The sequence below is a fragment of the Macaca nemestrina genome, chromosome 4 (assembly GCF_043159975.1).
Source record: "Macaca nemestrina isolate mMacNem1 chromosome 4, mMacNem.hap1, whole genome shotgun sequence".
Lineage (NCBI taxonomy): Eukaryota > Metazoa > Chordata > Mammalia > Primates > Cercopithecidae > Macaca > Macaca nemestrina.
In genome coordinates, this window is record NC_092128.1 from 187847978 (window position 1) to 187867323 (window position 19346).

General features: G+C 55.0%; 1 protein-coding gene and 1 pseudogene across 5 annotated transcripts in view; one reads left to right on the forward strand and one right to left on the reverse strand.

The window, feature by feature from the left end:
• SLX9 (SLX9 ribosome biogenesis factor) overlaps window positions 1-19346 on the forward strand; it is a 52015-nt gene that overhangs the window by 6365 nt on the left and 26304 nt on the right. The window contains exons 1-2 of one of the 5 annotated variants that reach the window (XM_011725824.3): window positions 6457-6654; window positions 10727-10835. In XM_011725824.3, the coding sequence (XP_011724126.1) occupies window positions 6526-6654; window positions 10727-10835 (238 nt within the window). In that variant the 5' untranslated portion in view covers window positions 6457-6525. Of the gene's footprint in view, window positions 1-6456; window positions 6655-10726; window positions 10836-19346 lie in introns of those variants that run through there. The other 4 variants (XM_011725823.2, XM_011725826.3, XM_011725825.2 and 1 more) reach the window with 4 other exon arrangements.
• On the reverse strand, window positions 1062-6105 carry LOC105472507 (uncharacterized protein encoded by LINC01547-like; annotated as a pseudogene).

The window sequence follows — 19346 nt, forward strand, 5'->3', positions numbered from 1 at the left end:
GGCCCCCAGGTGCGTCTTTGAGCCTGGAATCTTTGCCAGGTCATGGCTCCCTGCTACCAAGCACTGGACATGGGCCATGTGCTGGCACTTGGCAGTTGCATGACTGACACCGCAATGCCTCACAGGTGACAACTGTCTTCTGGAGGCCTGGCTGGCTGACATTTTGCATGGCTCCTGGAGAAGAGGGATTGAGTGGAGTCCACGGGTCATCGCCATGTCCTGGGTGTCGCCTTTGAGGCAGGGCCAGGCTGGGGCGAGGAGGGGCTAGAGACAGGCTCCTGCCAGTTCAGCCTCTAACCGCTGGTCTTCATGCCTAGGAACCCACTGGAGGTTTGTGAAACCACAGGTGGCTGAGTCCTGCCATGGGGTCTCTCACTCAGCAGATCTGGGTGGGGCCCGAGACTGTACCCCACGCAGGGTCCCAGGTGAGGCAGATGTGGCCCGGCGCTGTGTGGCTCTGACCTAGTCCTCCAGCTCAGGCTGGAGCCCAGAGCCTGGGCTTGAGTCAGAGCTGTGACACAGGCAGGCCATTCACCATTACATCTTCCTAGCTCAGAATATGCAGGCAGCCAGGGTTATTATCCACATGCCTCCTCCATGTTCTTCTTTTTGAGAACTTTCACCAGGTATGTCAGGAGCTGGACTCCACCAGGGAGGCTCAAGTGGAAAGCCCTCATCCTTGTCCTCCAGGATACAGGAAAACCTGTGGTTATAATTCCAGTGACAAGAGCGAGCATGTGAGGTGTGGCAAGTCTCACTGTTCAACTGGAGAAATCAGAGACAGCTTCCTGGAGGCGGTGATACCTGGACAGGCTTCTCCACAGGTGGGAAGCGAGTGGGAGGAGCCAAGTGGGATAGACCCATCACGTAGGGGAACAGCGTGTGCAGAACCCACAACCACCCCCACCCTAGGCCCAGAGCTCAGGAAGAGAGCCCGGCCTCTCAGGGGTGACTGCATAGTTCCCTGTTAGATCCCAGGTCTTGCTCTTGGGCAGCTCTGCTGAGACCTCTACGCCTGTCCCAGGCTGCACCAAGGTTTTCTGACTATTGACCCTTGACTCTGAGTTAGGAGTTGCTGTATTTTTACTCAGGGATGGAGGGACACAGCCCCCAACCCCCAGGGAACTGGGCTGGCTCTCCCATGGCTCAGCCCACAGCCCCAGCCCCAGGGATATCCAGAGGATCAGAAAACTCCCTCCCTCCTTTAAAGCAGCTATTGGCAGAGTCCGTGGAGCTCTTGGGGGCCGGGAGACAGGCAGGGAGCCCACCTGGCAGGCAGAGGCCCATGGGGGAGGGTTGATCTTTGATCTTCCTCTGATGGCCTAACAGGAACTGTGAGCACCCAGCCGCTCTCTGGGACATCTCGGGGCAGGGAAAGGGCTGAAACTGATGCAGCCACGGCAGCATCCCCTCTCGTAGAAGTGGTCCTGAAACAGAGATGTGGTCGGGGGGCAAGCTGAAAGCCATTTCTGAATGACGCCTCCTACTGACCTAGAGCCAGCACACACCGCTCCAGGGACAGAGAGGAGAGAGCAGGAGACAGTCCAGGGTAGAGGCAGGCTCGGAGTCCATGGAGAGCCTCCCTGGGGCAACCCCTGCATCTGCAGGGTCCAAGCCCAGCACTGGCTCTGCAAGGATCTGGCCACTCATACTGTGCCCCTCCAGCATGGGGCATCTGTGGGTCTCCCTGAAGGTGGGCACCTGGGCGGCCTTCCTGAGGGGTCCGAGCATCCCTGCAGGTGTCAGTGATTCCCTCTGTCCCTTTCACCACTGGCCATGGCTGGGGCAAAGCAGCACCATGTGCTTTGGTTCTGGACAGCTGAGGTACCACGAGGCCCAGCATGTCTGCAGGGGCCTCTCCTAGCCCCCTCTCTGCGTGCTGAGGCTTCACCTTGATCAGAAAGAGGCAACAGAATCCAGAATGAGAATGCAACGTGTCACCTACCAGCCCCAGCCCCTGGGGTTAGAGTGTGGACTCGGAGCTTCTGTCCAGCAGAGGCCCCTGATGTTCAGCTGCACCGGGACAGCCGGGCAGGGTGTCTCCTGCAAGGTCAGCTGCAAGGCTGGGGCCGGGGTTTGTAATCGCTGTCATCTCTTGGCCCGCAGGGTTCTCGCACATGCTGCTTTGGTCCTGATGCGCAGGACCCAGGTCTCTCATGAGACCAGTGTTTCCCCCATGAGGCCTGGAGAGAGGCTTCTGGCCACTCCTGGGTACAACAGGAAGGGAGCAGCAGGCCTGAGCTTTTTATATACACCAACTGCCAAACATTTCACCGTGAATTTCCTGAGACTTCTCTCTTTGGAAAGCTTCTGTTTGTATGTATTAGGCAATGCGCATGCCACCATGTCAGCTACAGCAGGAGACAGGGAACAAGCCACATGGGAACTGATGGAGCCACGGCCACATCCAGTGTCCTCTGCAGCCGCTATGGAGTGCCAGGGGGAGTGAGGGGCAAACAGTAAGATCTTTATGATGTGAGAGAAGCCAGGTGTGGATCAGGGAAGTTGGTTTAATTGGTATGAAGAACAGGATCACTATAAAATATTTTCTCATAGATAAAACTCTCTTTGTATAAAAGTCTCTAGAATGGCAGCAGGAAACCCGTAATCATGATTTCAAGTGGGCAGGGAACTAGGGTCTGGGGTCAGGGGAGGAAGGGAAACTGTTCGCTGTAAACAGCTTTTAGGACGTTTCCATTGGGATCGAAGGGTGGCTGACTCTGTGACTTTGACGTGAGAATCACTTCTACCTCAGGCACTTGAAAGACGGCACTGGCAAGAGCATCATTGAATCTCTCCTTTTCCTCCTGAAGACAGGAGATAAAAATGCCCATGTGAAAGATGCCTTCCCGGCCAGGTGCAGTGGCTCACACCTGTAATCCCAGCACTTTGGGAGACCGAGGCGGGTGGATCATGAGGTCAGGAGTTCAAGACCAGCCTGACCAATATGGTAAAACCCTGTCTCTACTAAAAATACAAAAATTAGCCGAGCGCGCTGGCAGGTGCCTGTAATCTCAAGCGATTCTCCTGAGGCACGAGAATCGCTTGAACCTGGGCAGCAGAGGTTGCAGTGAGCCGAGATTGCGTCACTGCACTCAAGCCTGGGTGACAGAGTGAGACTGTCTTTAAAAAAAAAAAAAAGAAAGAAAAGAAAAGAAAGATTCCTTTCCCGTACCGGGCAAAGAAATATTCCTTTACAGGGAAGCACATCATAGCCGACAGAATTCTGTACAGACATTGAAGTAATTAAAGTAATTCCTGTTGTTCTCAAGCCTCCCCACACGGTTTACTTTTCCACAACTGCCTCTTTGTTCAACCTCCTGCAAAAACACACAGGTTTCGTCGCTTCTCTGGGTCTCTGCTTCTTTAGGAGGGTTCTGTGTCACATGAAGGCGACATTAAATTTGTATACATTTCTCCTGTTAATCCATCTGATTTCAACTTAGTTCCCAGGCCCAGCCAGGACCCTAAGAGGAGGAAGTAGATATTTCCCTCCCCTACAGTATCATACACATGTTGCTTTTTTAAAAAAGAAAATCTGGGGCCAGATGCAGTGGCTCATGCCTGTCATCTCAGCATTTTGGGAGGCTGAAGTGGGAGGACTGCTTGAGCCCAGGAGTTTAAGACCAGCCTGGGCAACATAGGGAGACTGTCTCTGCAAAAAATAATAATAATAATAATAAGTAAATAAATAAATAAATTAGCCAGGTGTGGTGGCACATGCCTGTGTTCCCAGCTATTCAGGAGGCTGAGGTGGGAGGATCACTTGAGCCCAGGAGGTCACCGTTAGTGAGCTATGATTGCACCACTGTTCCAGCCTGGGCAATAGAGTGAGACCCTGTCTCTTAAAAAACTTTTTTAAAATTAATTAGTTACCTGATTAACACAGTTCCTTACTGGTGAGGGATTCTCTACAGTGGTCCTTCCGCAGCGCCACCCCATACATGAATGGCTTCCTTTGAAGCTTCCACCTTTGTACAGGTGAGTCTTCGCCTCTGTCTTACCCTGCTTTGTGCTGCTATAACAGAATACCACAGACTAGGTAATTTATATAATGAACAGAAATGTATTGGCTCATGGTTCTGGAGACTGGGAAGTCCAAGACTGAAGGGCTGACAACTGGCAAGGGCCTTCTTGCTGTGTCATCCCCTGGTGGAACAGCAAAGAGAGGGCAAGAGCGTGCCAAAAGGGGGACAGACTAGTCCTTTTATAAAAAATACTTTAATAACAAACCCAGTCCCATGATAACAACATTAACCCATTCCTGACGGTAGAGTCCTCATGGCCTAATCACCTCTTAAAGGTGCTACATCTTAATACTGGTATGACGGCAATTAAATTTCAACATGAGTTTCAGAGGGGACCGGCATTCAAACCATAGCAGTCTCAAATACTGGGCTGGCCATGGAAGAGGAGGCTGATCTTTAAATCACATAGATTTTTTCTTTTTTTTTTTTTTTTGAGACAGAGTTTTGCTCTTGTTGCCCAGGCTAGAGTGCAATGGTGCAATCTCAGGTCACCGCAATCTCCGCCTTCCGGGTTCAAGTGACTCTCCTGCCTCAGCCTCCGAGTAGCTGGCATTACAGTCATGCGCCACCACACCTGGCTAATTTTGCATTTTTAATAGACAGGGTTTCTCCACATTGGTCAGGCTGGTCTCAGACTCCCGACCTCAGGTGATCCGCCCGCCTCGGCCTCCCAAAGTGCTGGGATTACAGGTGTGAGCCACCATGCCTGGCCAGAATGTTCTTTAAAAACAGGGACAATCCCATGAAGTAAACTCACATTGGAATAGTTAACAGGTAAAGTGATCCAGGTGGCTAAAACAATAGACATTCGCTGGCATCCAAAGTACATAAAGATGAGTACTTTGAGATCGCGCCACTGCACTCCAGCCCGGGCGACAGAGCGAGACTGTCTCACAAAAAAAAAAAAAAAAAAAAAAAGGATGAGCACTTTCACCTCAAGAGTTGCTGGGCCCAGATGCTGAAAGCACCCTGATGGAACTCTAAAGACACCAGCCTCTGGAGTTTTCATCTCTGGAGTTTTCACAGCCAATAGCATTCCTAGGTAGACTGGCTGTGAACACATCCAGTTGGAGGGTAAAAAGAACAACTTGTGAATGCTCCATAGATCTTCCAATATGTTAGTAGACACGACTTCAAGCCAGTTGCACAGCCTTGAATATATCCTAGTCTATCACCTTGGGCTGCGAGTGGCTTGTGCGGTCATCTGTCCATCTCTCAGTTGGGCGAGAAACTTGAGGTCCTTTCTGAGAGGTGGCCCTGGCTCTGCCTGGGACCCGCTACTCTTCTTCAAAGTGCATTTTGTATGGGTGGGTTTTCACTGTGGGTCCTGGGCAGGCAAGTGCTGGTGCCCAGTGTTGGGGAGCAGGGTAGAGGTGTGGCCGCTACCTGGCTGGGCCCAGACTTGGCAGCCTTCCTTCATGGCCCCCAACCACAGCCAATTCCATAGTTTGTTCCTGATGTGTCAGCTTTGTGTCCCCGTGAGAACAATGGGCTCCTTGAGGACAGGCATTGCATCTTCAGGTCTCTTCCCTAATGCACCCCACGGCGCCCAGCATAGACAGCAGGAGGTGCAAGCAGTCAGACAAGCAGGGCTCCCATTACCAGCACGGGACCCAGCCCGTTACCTGGATGCTATGTTTCCCATGTAAACTGGGCAATACCCAATTCTAAGGAACTGTTCTGAGGACTAAATTGAATAGTAAAAATAAATTTAAATTTATTTTTTAATAGTTTTAAATATAAATATTAAATTATTTTTATATTAATATATAATTATAATATATTAATATATAATTAAATTAAGTTTATAAATAAAAATAAATTTAGTAAAAAAAACAAATTGAAAAGTAAAAAATAAATTGACATGAAGTGAAGGTCAATCAAAATGGACTAGCTTGGCCAGGCGCAGTGTGGCTCATGCTCTCAATCCCAGCGCTTTGGGGGCCGAGGAGGGAGGATCGCTGAAGTCCAGGAGTTCAAGACCAGTCTGGACTACACAGCAAGATCCTGGCTCTAGCAAAACATTAATAAAAATTAGTCGGGCGTGGCGGTGCCCACCGGTGGTCCCACCTTCTCGAGACGCTGAGGCGGGAGGATCGCTCGAGTCCTGGCGGTCGAGGCTGCAGTGAGTCGATTTCGCGCCATTGCGCTCCACCCTGGGCGACAGCGGGAGACTCTTTCTCAAACATAGAATTTTAAAAAGGCCAGCTCGACTGCCGCGGGGGTCGCGTCCTCTCCATCCCCGACCTCGGACCCACCCCCCTGGGTACCCCACGATCTAGACAGAAACTCACTGTTTCTAGTGCTCCGCGCCATCCCTGTCCTCAGAGCGCCGCAACCCTACACCCCCGACCCTGCGCCCGCCCGAGCTGCTTCCGGGTACTTCCGGCGCCCGCCCGGATCCCGGCAGCCGCCGCTCCTGTTTCCGTCGGACGGCGAGAGCGCAGGACCAGCTTCCGGGAGGTGCTCCGCGCGTTCGCCGATCTCTGCGGGGAAGATGGGGAAAGTGAGGGGGCTGCGCGCCAGAGTGCACCAGGCTGCCGTGAGGCCCAAGGGGGAGACCGCCCCCGGCCCCGCGCCCCCTGCTCCGGAGGCGGCCCCTCCGCCGGCCTCGGCCGCGGGGAAGGTGAGTAGGGGAGGCGCAGGCCGGGGGCCGCCGCGTGGGTCCGAGGGCGGGTGAGCTGCGGGGCTTCGCCTCCGGCAGGGATCCGCGACCCAGGCCCACCCTCGGGCCCTGCGGGCGTTTGCTGCGCGACAGACGCGACCTTCTTGCTTCGCAAAGCGTCGCGACTTCCGAGGCTCCGCTCTGCGCTGCAGTCCTGGGCACACGGCCTCGCGCCGCTCCCGGGGCGGGGAGAGAGCCGGGACCCTCCCGCTGCGGTCCAGGGTTGCCACGCCGACCCCAGAGGTTCCTGAATCGCACTGAGCTCCTAGCAAAGGAAAGGACGTTCCCAGGGTTAGAGAAGGACGGAGAGCAGACTCAAGAGAGACCCCGTTCCCTTTAGCAGTCAGCTGCCTGTTTCCCCATCCCACTCAGCCCTAGGCAAGCACGAATCTACCTTCTGTCTTTGTTCCAGACACTGCACGTGAAAGGAATTACTGCTTTCAGGATTTCTTTTCTTAACTTTTGCCTTAAATATTTTGACCGATGTGTCTTGGTGTAGATCTCTTTGTTTTGCGTGGAGTTTACTGAGCTTCTTGCATGTGTACGTTAATGTTTTTCATTACATTGACAAGTTTTCAACCATTATTTCCTTGAGAATTTTTTCTGCCCTTTTCTGTCACTCCTCTCAGATGCTTCCATTAGAAATACGTACGTCGTGCTTGACGGTGTCCCACAGTGCTCTAAGGCGCTGTTCATTCAGTTTTTCTCTTTTCTTCAGATGGCATAATCTCTCTCTTAATTCAAGTTTACATGTTCTCCCAACCCAGAGCTACTTTTGAACCTCTCCAGTGAAATTTTTCATTTTTTTTGGACCCCAGAATTTACTTTATTTCTCTCCTCCTGTTCCTCCTCCTTTTAAAAATAGTTTCTCTTTACTGATGTTTTCTTTTTGATGTGAGAATGTCATTATACCTTCTTTTAGTTTTTTAGACAATGGTCTCTTTTAGTGCTTGGAAATATTTATAATGGCTACTCTGAATTGTTTACATGTGGGCTCCTCAAAGCAGTTTCTGTTGCCTGGCTCATGCTTTCCTAGTTCTTTGAATGTATCACTTTTTGTGGAAAATTGGGCGTTTTGGATAGTCTTGTAGCAACCAGGGATTAGTATTTGCTTGATTACTTTGTTTATTGATCTGGCACTGAGCTATGTGACCTCTCTCCTTGTCCCCTTCCAGCTGTGTATAGCCTCTGATGTGCCCCCTTGTTGTTGTTGTTGTTTTTCTCCTTCCTCTGTTTATCTTTTAGCCTGGCTACTTGGATCTGCTTAAGCTCCTTACTGGTCAGCAATTGTTCTTAACACCTCCTTGGCCAGTGGGTTTTTGCCCTTTACCACTGGATACCTCTGGCTTGGAGGGGCTGTCAGGTTCAGCGTGTTCGTATTTTTGACCTCCCTTCTGCCCTCAGAGAGGCACAGCCAAGGCCTGGTAGCTTACGGAGTCCCTCTGCTCACTCCTGGGAGGGCGCATCGGTGAACACGCGCACAGCCTCCAGACTGCCAGGGATGCGACTTCCTGGGAGTTGTTCCTGGGTCAGAGGGGCTTACCGTCTACCCAGGAGCCTTGGGCACCCTGCCCTCTGCACCCGTCACCACCCAGAGCTCCTTCCTGGTCAACAACACCCTTAGGCGTGAGGGCCCTCACACGAGCTGCAGACAAAATGAGTCCCCTCTGGCAGAGCTGTGGAGTTCTTCCTTTTTGCGGTCCACCTCTCCTGGGCAGGAGCTCCATATCCGGACACCAGAGATGGTGCAGGAGCAGCTTCAGCTTCTCAGGTGACATCTCTCTCTACTAGCAGGAGAGGGGCGTGCCCCTAGTCGTCTTGGCTCATTGAAACCTGCACCGTGCTGGTGGCTGAGGTGGGGCTGATCGGGACCCAGTGTTCTGATGTCCCTGCCTGGGGTGGAAATTAGAAAATAGAATTATCAGACAGAAACTAAAAAACAAGTGTGTCTGAAAATGTGGAAGACATAATTCAGGAATCATAGAAAGGAACAAAGAGCCGTTCAAAAGACTTGGCAAATTTGAAGATAAAAGCAACAGATAGAACTTGTATATATGGAAAATACAGTCATTGAACTTGCATATGGAATAGACAGGTAAAAAGGATTTGTAGTGTCTAATCAGACAATGACATTGTAATCTTTGAAAGACGTTCAAATGATGTAACAGCGTTTTTTATATGAAGCTCCAGAAATATGCATTAATGAGGTATAAAGTGCCACCATGGAGAATGTCCCGGGTACGGTGGGAAAAGCAGTCGTATGCCATATACCAGCGTACATTCATGATCTGGAAGGCTGCACGCTCCAACCCTTGCCCCCACCTGGGCCTTGTTTGCCTGTGAGGCCTCAGCCTACCTGTGCTGCCTCAGCCACCTGCCCACCCATTTGAAGGCTGCCCTGGTCTCCAGCACTGTTGCCCTTTGAGTCTGATATTTTCCCATGTACCGACTTTTCTGTCCCTGCCACGTGACCCCCCAAGACCAAGGGCTTTTCCCTCAGGTGCTGTGGGTGAGGGCGCCTGGGAGATGCAGTCCAGCCCGGCACCTCTTGGTGCCCTAGCTGCCTTCTGCCTCACCTGCACCCTGTCTCCTCTGTAATGTGAGGGAGGCCACATTTTACCTCTACCTTCAGGGTTTTCAGGTTGGGCCTGAGATTTAGACTCACGTAAAACAGGTAAACAGGAGAAAAGCATACACATTTGTCGAAGTTTTATGTGACATGGGAGCCTCATAAGGAAATGAAGACAAGGAAGTGGGAGACCTTTGTGCTTCTGTGAGAGGGTGAGAGGTTGAATGGAGGTGGTTGTGGAAAACTAAACCACGCGGGGAGGCAGGCTGCAGGACGGGAGGGGTTGTGTTCACCAGGTGTGTCTGTACAGAGTGCTTTTGGCTCCTCTCATCCGTCCCCGATGATAAGAATGTCGCTTTCCTTCTGGTGTAGGAGGGCATTTTCCACATGGGGATTTTATCTTCTTTCAGGAAAAACGGAGGGGGTTAATGTGCCCTCTTGGTACCTGCTATATTTTTGAGTGCCTTTAGCTCAAAATAATTCTTTTGCCAAAGTGACATGTTTTGGGGTGGCGTATTCTTTTTTTTTTTTTTTTTTTTTGGAGACAGAGTCTCGCTCTGTCGCCCAGGCTGGAGTGCAGTGGCACAATCTCGGCTCACTGCAAGCTCCGCCTCCCGGGTTCATGCCATTCTCCTGCCTCAGCCTCCTGAGTAGCTGGGACTACAGGCGCCCGCCACCGCGCCCGGCTAATTTTTTTTGTATTTTTAGTAGAAACGGGGTTTCACCGTGGTCTCTATCTCCTGACCTTGTGATCCGCCCGCCTCGGCCTCCCAGAGTGCTGGGATTACAGGCGTGAGCCACCGCGCCCGGCATGGGGGTGGCGTATTCTGACGCCCTTCAGAAACCTCTCTTGAGGTCGGTGCTGCCTTCCCTGCCAAGGTCAGTGAGGCTTGCACGTGAATGGGCCAGGCAGCACGGGGGTCAGGGACTGGGGGTTCTGTCTTCTCACAGTGTGGTCGACAGCTGACTTGGAGGAGCTGAAATCTTCATGTAGGGATGAGTGTGGCTCAGAAACAGACCTGGCAGAGAGGCCGCTGAGATGACTGGTTCTGATGGGGTGTGGTCATTCTGAGCTGAAGGGGCTGGCAGGCTGGGAGCTGCCTATCCTTCATCTGCTCAGCTGCAGGTTTCTTCTGCGACACAGGAGGATGTTGTAGAAAGAGTAAGACGAAACGGTTGGGCAAGAAATTTGGTTCTTGAGATACTGGTCCTGACTCCTGAAGCCCATCTGGTGATTTCAGGCAGGGAGCAGGTGGGCCTGGGCGCTGCGGGTCTGCCCTGGAGCTCTGGGGCCGGAGGCTCCTGCTCTGGGAGGTGAGGGCTGTTTCCCCCAGGTCCTCCCAGGCAGAAGCTGGGGAATCCGGGTTCTTGTCCTCCGTCTTCTCCTCACCTTTAACTTCCCTCTGAAACCACAGAGCAAGTCTCACACCGTTTTTTTCCTTCCTTTTTTGTTGGGGACATTAGGACTGGGCGTTCATCAACACCAACATCTTTGCCAGGACCAAGATAGACCCCAGTGCCTTGGTGCAGAAGCTGGAGCTGGACGTGAGGAGTGTCACTTCCGTCAGGAGAGGTGAGCAGTCTTAAGTGCGTGGGTTGCCATGCTGATGCCCAGCAGATCTGGGATCACTCACTCACACACCCGAGGTCTCAGCAGCTTTCCAGCTAACCTGTACCTGACAATGTCCTTGAGCAAGGGATGCCCCTGGCTGTTTGTTGGGCTGATTCCCCAGAGTAGATTGCAGCGGTGGTTTTGCCCCTGGGCTGCATCTTGTCCCCCCAGCTACGCAGGGACTGCCCTGCATCCTGGCAGCAGCGCTAAAGCCACAGGAACTTGGGCTTCTTTGGTGACCAACAGGGTTTGAACTCTTTTCTCCGTGTGTGCTGATTCTCATGGTCTGTCTCTATGTTTGGGGCAGTTTTGATCCCTTTTCTTAAACAAGTGCTTTATGTGTTGCAGAGGTTAGCTGTTTATCATTTTGTACAAATAACTCGTTAGGGTTTAGATCCTGAAGCCCAAGTGGGGTCTTGTCAGTTTCATCAGAGCCACGCGCAGCCCTTCCCTGTCTCCTGATTATACTCCTTGCAGCCCTGCAGCACACACGTCAGCCTGGCCAGGGAGAGGCCCGGGAATTCGCACTCACTCCAATGTCTGGAGCTTAGCAGGGAATGCAGTCCCCTGCACCTCCTACTGAGCCTGAGGTGTTCTAGAGAGTTCCAGGCCTCCATGCTCAACGCCAGGAGTGTTGACTTTCTGGCTGGAGGATGGTGACACAGTGTCACTCCCAGGGATAAATCCAGGAAAGAGCTTCCTTCGCTCATCTAAGGGAGTCCATGAGGGCCACAAGGAATACTTTTTACATCTTGACAGCCTCAGAGAGCCATGGGTTGGGGAGGGAGAGGGCCTGGCTGTGGGTGCAGAGCTCAACTTTTTACTTCTTGACAGCCTCGGAGAGCCACGGGTTGGGGAGGGAGAGGGCCTGGCTGTGGGTGCAGAGCTGGGGACACCAGTGTGACAGTGAAGACTGCACTTGACTTCACAGTCTGCAGAGCTGGGAGTGCCAGGACAGGGCACGAGCCAGGTCTGGGGCCTGTAGGCAGCCCCTTGAGAGCGTGGCTCTGGGCCTCTGCTCCTCACCGCCTGGTAGCCTCTGGCTGCACACTTGATCACTCTGGGCCTGGGTTTTGCATCTGTCAAAGGTGGTAACAATATTTATCTCCTAAGTTCTGGCAGTTTTGAGGTTGAGATGAGTTAGTTGGTGTGAAACGTTTAAAACAGTGCAGTGAAGGCCGTGGAGGTGTCCGCTCCGCATCTGTTGAGTGAGGCTGGTCTGGTGGCAAGGCTGGGGATGAGTGGGTTTTGCAGCTGCCCAGAGGTGGCCAGCCTTAATTCCTTGGGCGTGTCCTGTGATTGTGGTTGCTCTCTGACCCTTAGCTCCATTGTCCACAAAGCGGCGACAGACATAGCTCATGGGTGCTGAGGGCTTCACTGTGCCTCTGGAAAGATCCAGGTACATTTAGCCAGTGCTGGTTTCCTGCGCCTTCTCTCCGAGGAGGACCTGGTGAGGTGACCAGGCCAGGTAACTCCAGAGAGAAGCTGTCCTTCCAGCCAGAAGCCTCGATGTTGTGGGTGGTCCGCCCGAGCTGTGCGCTCCCTGATTGCCGATGAGGCCACTGAGGCTGTCCCCAAGGGGAGGGGAGTCATGGGTCTCACTGACCTGGCTCTGGCCTGAGCTTCTCAGAGGAAGCTTCTCTTTCACACAGCGGCCTCTTTCTTCTGCCTTTTCTTGGCCCTCTCCCTTCAACCCCTGTGACTCATCTGGTCCCCAAGGCCACCTGCTGCACTGACCCTCACGTCCCCTCTTCCCCTCCTAATTGAGGGAGGTGTCACGCTCACGACCCCTCTTGCCTACCAGGGAAACTCCTCATTAGCAGCATCTGGCCTCGCAGTGTTCTTGGGCTGAGGTCACGCCCAGCAGCCCTGTGGCCTCTCCTTTGAGCCACCCTGGATCTTCTGGTTTTGTTTGTTTGTTTGTTTGTTTGGAGACGGAGATTTGCTCTGTCACCAGGCTGGAGTGCAGTGGCGTGATCTTGGCTCACTGCAACCTCCGCCTCCTGGGTTCTAGTGATTCCCCTGCCTCAGCCTCCCGAGTAGTTGGGACTACAGGCACATGCCACCACGCCCAGCTGATTTTTGTATTTTTAGTAGAGATGGGGTTGCACCACGTTGGCTGGGATGATCTCGATCTCTTGACCTCGTGATCTGCCCGCCTTGGCCTCTAGGTGCTGGGATTACAGGCGTGAGCTACCACGCCTGGCCAGGTCTTTGTTTTCTGTAAGCTCAAACCTCATTAATTTAGAGTAACTGGTGGGAGAGGGTAGAAGCTTGAACTTTATGGTGTCAAAGATTGATTTCAAATTTCAGAACCACCTTATGAGAGTAGAGCATAGAAATGTTTTCTTGAAGTAATTGAACCATAAGTTGAAAAAATTTGAAGATTCTGTTGATTGCGAGTTCATTGGGTAATTAATTTTTTTCTTAATTCATATACCCTTATTTGTGCATAAAAACCTTAAAGCTTGTGCCGACCGGACTGTAGCGTGGCCCGTTCTGGTGCTCCCCAGCCCTGAGCTTGTGCCGACTGGAGCGTGGCCCGTTCTGCGCTCCCCAGCCCTGAGCTCGTGTTGTTTGGACTGTAGCTTGGTCCATGCTGGCGCTTCCTGCTTGTGTGCAGTGTCTCCCATAGCTCTCCTGGAGGGGCACAAGGATGGGAATTATTTGAGCTGTGTGGCAGGGTCAGGGTTTTGGGTGTTGGGGCCTTGGCCTGGGGATGCACTTAGTGGCTCTGGCCAGGAGCTGGTGGTTTCGTGCACTGCCCATGGCTGTGATTTCTGCCTCGGTGCCCCAGGGGGATTCAGGAGAAGGTGCTCCAAAATGGTCCCTTGGAGGTTGTCCTTGAGGTGCGTTCCAGGTGGCCATCCTGTGGAAGGGGGTGTTCTGAGCTCATCGCCGCGGGCCCCCATCACAGCCTTCCTGGAGCGAGGCCTCTGGCCAGCCATCTTTGTCTGTGGCTCTCGGCCCAGGGTTCTGGTGCATGTTCCTTCCACCGCCTGCTGTGGGTTCTCTGCACTGAAGAGTCCTGGGCTGGATGAAGGGGACCATTGGACCTCACAGAGGGCTCAGACGGAGGGACAAGCCTCCACTTCCCCTGGGATGTGAAGTGCCAGCTTGGCAGGGTGGCAGGGGTGCCTGGCCCCATGGGTGGGGCCCGCAGACCCTCAGAGGAGCAGCCCCACAGGCGGAGGGGCTTGCCCTGGTCTGGGGGCCCCAGCCCCTTTTCTTCGGGCTTCCGAGGTATCCAGGCGCCTCACTGGGCTCCTTTGCATCTTGGCTGCTCCTCACCATGTTCCTCCCTCTCTCCAGGAACAGTTCTGTTTTTTTGGTGTGGTCTCCTCAGCTCCTCATTGGCTGGTGCCCTGGGTCCCTACCGCCCCACCCCCACCCCACCCTGGGCTTGTGCTGGGGCCTGGGCCCAGGGCAGGCCCATGTCGTGCAGATACTGCATCCTGTGACTTGGCCGCCACCCCTCAGTGACCCTCCTGGCTATGGAGGTGAGGTGGCGGCCTGTGGGTGCCTGTCTGTCTGGATTAGTGCAACACCAACTTCCCAAGATGTGTCTCATCGTCCTTGCCCTGGCCTGAGTTGGAAATAGCACTGCATGCCGCATCTCTGGCCAAGGAGCCGGGTGGCCCAGGGGAGGGGTCTAGGCTGTGGCCCATCACTTGGTGGACATCCATGTGCCCACCTGCGCCCCTCCTCTATGTTTTTTTGAAATTGGGATCCCAGCTTGCCCGGAAGCCATATCTGCCCCCAGTTCCCTTCCTATGCCCTGGGGCCTGCCTTACCATTACAGGTGGGCCCTGCATCCTGAGAGGGACCCTCTGAGCTCTGCAGCCTCCTGCCATGAGAGGAGGAGGGCATGGGTGCAAGGCTGAGGCCGGCCCCGAGTCCCCTCCCGCCCCAGCTCTCTTAAGACCCTCTGCACCTCCCCAGCAGGACTCCGCTTTGCCTGTGGGCCAGGTTGTGTATGCGGGGGCTTTGTGGCAGCCCGTGGACCCCATATCGAGGCTACAGCTCCTCCGTGTCTGCTCTGGGGGTGGCGAGGGACCTGTGGCAGAGCTGGGGTGAGCACCCGTCTCCTGAGCCTCCCCCCACACAGTGCCACCTGCTGTGCGTGCTGTGCAGCCCGCTCTAGCTGGCGCAGTGAGCTTGTGCAACACCAGAGCCTGGCAACCGGCCGGGTGTCCAGTGGTGGCTGCATCCTCCAGCCTTGGGCATGGCGCCAGTCCTTGGCATCAGGCAGTCCGGGGAGCTGGTTGTGCAGCCTTGGACACAGTGCCAATCCTTGGCATCAGGTGGTCCGGGGGAGCTGGTCATGCAGCGTCATGTGGTCCAGGGAGCTTGTCGTGGAGCATGCTTAGAATTGGATTTCTAGTTCTGTGTTCCTTCATACCAGAAAATGAACCCACCTGTTTTCAGACAGGCACTCGGGACTCAAGCCCAGAGACACAGGCAGGGTGGGGCGAGGCCTGGCGTGGACTCAGAGCCAGGTGGGCCTGGGGGCCCCTGGAGCAGAGGGTGGAGGGAGGCCTGTCACCATTGCTGGAGAGGGAGCTCAAAGCACGGTGGACGGCTTGGGGGCGTGACGGCCATGAGAGGTGCCGGTGGGGTTACAGGATTTTGGAGGTGTTGCTTTTCTGGCCAGATACCTGTGGCCGGTGGCACCTTTGCTCGAGTTTTGCCCAGGGCCGCTGGGCTCGTTTCACCCACTTGGCCTGGCAGGCTGTGCTAAGCTCGTGCTACTGGCCTGGATCCCATGGCTCCAAGGGAGACTGGAGTCGGGCGTGGAGTGGCAAAGGGTGTGTGTGAGCAAGCATAGGGTCCGGCCGTTGCAGGCCAGCGCCAAGCCACCCTCAGCCCCTGCCTTGGCTTCCTCCCAGAGCTTGTTGGTGCCCAAGGTCCAGAGGAGCCCGAGGTGGCAGGGCCTGGGTGTGTGCACACCCAGCCGGGCCGTGACAGCGCCTGGGCTCGGCCCCAACCCCATTTTGAGATTGGAGTGGGTGTTGGAAGCAGGGAGAGGCCAGGCAGCAGGAGCAGGCATCTCTGAGCCTGCAAGAGTGAGAGTGCAGAGAGGCTGGGTCCCCAGCCCCGAGGTGGGCTGCTGCTTGCTCCCGCTCCTGCTGGCTCTGGAGCATGCAGCTCTGGCTCCCCTTGCACGGCCTGTGGTCCTGCCCAGGGCTGCTCCTGATCTGGGAGCAGATTGTGGGCCGTGGGCCGTGGGCCCTGGACCTAGCTGTCGGGAGTGTCAGGCCTGGCAGTCACTCCGATGTGGGGTGGACCCTAGGGACACAGCCCAGGCGGTCCTGCACGTAGGCTCCTCCAGAGGAACCCGGCACCCTTGGCCGGGTGGACACACTGCTGTCCGGGTCCCCAAAGTGTGGCCCCAGCCCCACCTACTCCCCAGAACCTGTGCAGCAGCAGCAGGGCCAGAGCGCACCGCGGGGCCAGACCTGAGGCCGCAGAGGCCTGCTCTTAGATGCCGGGCACAGGACACCCACCACCACTGCTGCTCTGGCAGCCACTCCTGCCACCTCCGCCTGCGCCTCCCCGCTGTGTACAGCTGCTCCTGTGGTCAGTGGAACATCTGCAGGCGTGTTGGACTGGGTGACGAGGCCACCAGGCTGTGGTGCAAGGACACCCGGAGCTCCTGCACCCGGCCCTCGGGCAGGGCTGGCTCTCCAGTCAGCACAGAGTGATGCCCAGGCGATCATACCGGCTTAGACCCCACTCCACCTCCAGGCACCTGCGGTGGAGGGAGCCACCTTGGCTTCCTGGGCGTCCCTCTGCACTGGTGATCTGCCCAGCAGAGGGCAGCAGAGCTGTGTCCTTGTCAGGTCAGCCCAGGTGTGGGTCGGTCCCGGGATAGAGATGCAGGCTCTCCCTCCTGCCTTGCACAGTGGAGACTTGGGAAGTCCCAGCTCCTCATCAGACAGTGCAGAGTGCCTTAGACTCTGGGGTTACAGGGGTGTCTTCAGGGATTTTTTTTTTTTTTAAAGATAACTGGAAAATGGCAGGAAATGAACCTTGCCCCACCCTGCCTGTGTCTCTGAGCTTGAGTCCCAGGTGCCTGTCTGACAACAGGATGGGCTCGTTTTCTGCTATTTTCCAGTATCTAAAAAAAAAAAAAAAATTCCTTTTTTTTTTTTTTTTTTTTTTGAGACGGAGTCTCGCTCTGTCACCCAGGCTGGAGTGCAGTGGCCGGATTTCAGCTCACTGCAAGCTCCGCCTCCCGGGTTCACGCCATTCTCCTGCCTCAGCCTCCGGAGTAGCTGGGACTACAGGCGCCGCCACCTCGCCCGGCTAGTTTTTTTTTTTGTATTTTTTAGTAGAGATGGGGTTTCACCGTGTTAGCCAGGATGGTCTCGATCTTCTGACCTCGTGATCCCCCCGTCTCGGCCTCCCAAAGTGCTGGGATTACAGGCTTGAGCCACCGCGCCCGGCCAAAAAAATTCCTTTTTTTAAGACCTTTTTCTACAATTGTGAAGTCAAGGGTATGACAGAAACCATGCAGAACATACTTGTTCCTTATATCTACTCCCAAGTTAAAATAAGAACAAACCGACGGGGAGGTTACGTTGGAGATGGCTCCGTCGAAGTGAGGCTTGGGGTCGGATGGCCTCGGCTCGGCCGCAGCTCCCTGTGTGTCGTCTGCCTTGGCTGCGCGGTGCGGTGGCTGGGAGTGGGGTGGGTGCGGTGGCTGGGAGTGGGGTGGGTGCGGTGGCTGGGAGTGGGGCACCTTCTTTCCTGCGCTCCTGTGGAGGGTGTGGCCGTGCCGACCAGTATGTTGGGAGCCCAGTGACTTGTTTCTTAAGCCGGGCATCCTCGTGAGCCACGTGTTGTTGAGATGCTAGATCAGGGGTTGGAGGCGTGGCCCACGCCAGTCCAGCCGGGAGTGTGGCCCTGTTGGTGGCGCTTCTCAGGCCCACGGTCACGCAGCCACATGGTGCCATGCTGAGGCGTTTGACTTGGACCAGACATAGTGCTGTTTCCTCCCATCTTAGTGGGAGTCAGGAGCCAGCCAGGGCCTCGGGGGTTCCAGCCTCCTGCGCCTCCTTGCCGGTGTCCTCAGGGTTTCTGCGATCAGCTCCTTCACCTGCGGAAGGAAGGTGTTGGGGACTACTATAGAACTGCGATGGGTTTATCCTCGTAGAACTTGGGGCACAGAGACCGTCCCAGGCAAGTGTGGGTGGCACCTGCCCGAGGATCACAGGGACTCCAGCTGGTGCCTGTCCTGGAGCACGTGACGGCGACTGGGCACACGTGTCATGGGCACGGTGCAGCCGGCTAAGCCTTTGTCGGATTAAAGTTGCCAGTTGGATTTAAAGGCCTTAAAAATGGTTTAAACACACAGCAGCAGCAGAACACACAGGAGAAGATGCCCCTGGGCTCGGCCAGTCTCTCCTGTACCTGTGTCTCGTGGCCTGGCTCCTGTTCACTCAGCTTGAGATGAAACCGTGGCCACTGCCATACTGGGCGCAGAGGAGCTCCCATTGCCTGGTGGCACTGAAGCTCACAGCCATCCACGGGGCTAGAACCTCATGGCATCGCGCAGGGAGACAGGAGAGAGGCAGGGAGAGTGGGCATGGGTGGCCCTGGCTTGCCGCACAGCCCCGGAAGAAGCAAAGGGACAGGCTGTGGATGTGGCCCCTTGCCCGTCGTGTTCAAGTCCTGGCTCTACCATCTGGATCCAGGGGCTGAGTCCTCAATGCACAGGGTGAACAGCCGTGTCCTTGCCCACCGTGCCCCACTCACCGTCATGCCTGTGGCTGAGATTTAAAGGTTAGGGATCAATCTTTATCTAAAATTACTTTTGTAGAAAATAACATTTCATCATTGAAAAAGTAGCGCATACGCACACATTGCAGAATAGGCAAATTCGCACCATTGGGAGATAAAAGCCAGGCCCTGCCCCTAGAGCTGCCCGAGCGCGCCGTGTGGGCACCATCTCTCGCCGCCCGAGGGCGCTGTGTGGGCACCATCTCGTGTTCTTGCCCAGGCCTGCTGCCCGTGCTGATCACTAACTGGGGCAGGGCGTCTCAGGAAAGGCCCTTGCCTTAGCTAGCAGCATCTTCAGGAGCCCTTGCTGCCCTGTGTCCGAGCAGGGTTCGCCGGCCGTGTGTGGCCGTTGTGGGCCGGGCCCGTCTGGATCTCACTGACTCACCGAGGTCCCTGGGCCGCCGTCTTGGGCTTGCGCTGCTCGCCACCCGGGAAGCTCGGCCACTGCCTTTTTCTGTTTGCTAGACAGCAATCGGCAGCTTTCCTGGCCACTCAGGGAGTGACTCCTCTCATCAGAGCTGTCTGCTGTCAGGGCTAATGTTTAAGTTGTTTCTGGAACTTTCACATCAGAGTGTGTGACCTGATCACCTTGGACCTGGCTGGGGGTTCCCAGAAGCCGCCTTCCATCACTAGAAGGTTGGCCCCAGGGCCCTCCTTCTCCCCTGCAGGTCTGGCCCCAGCTGCTTC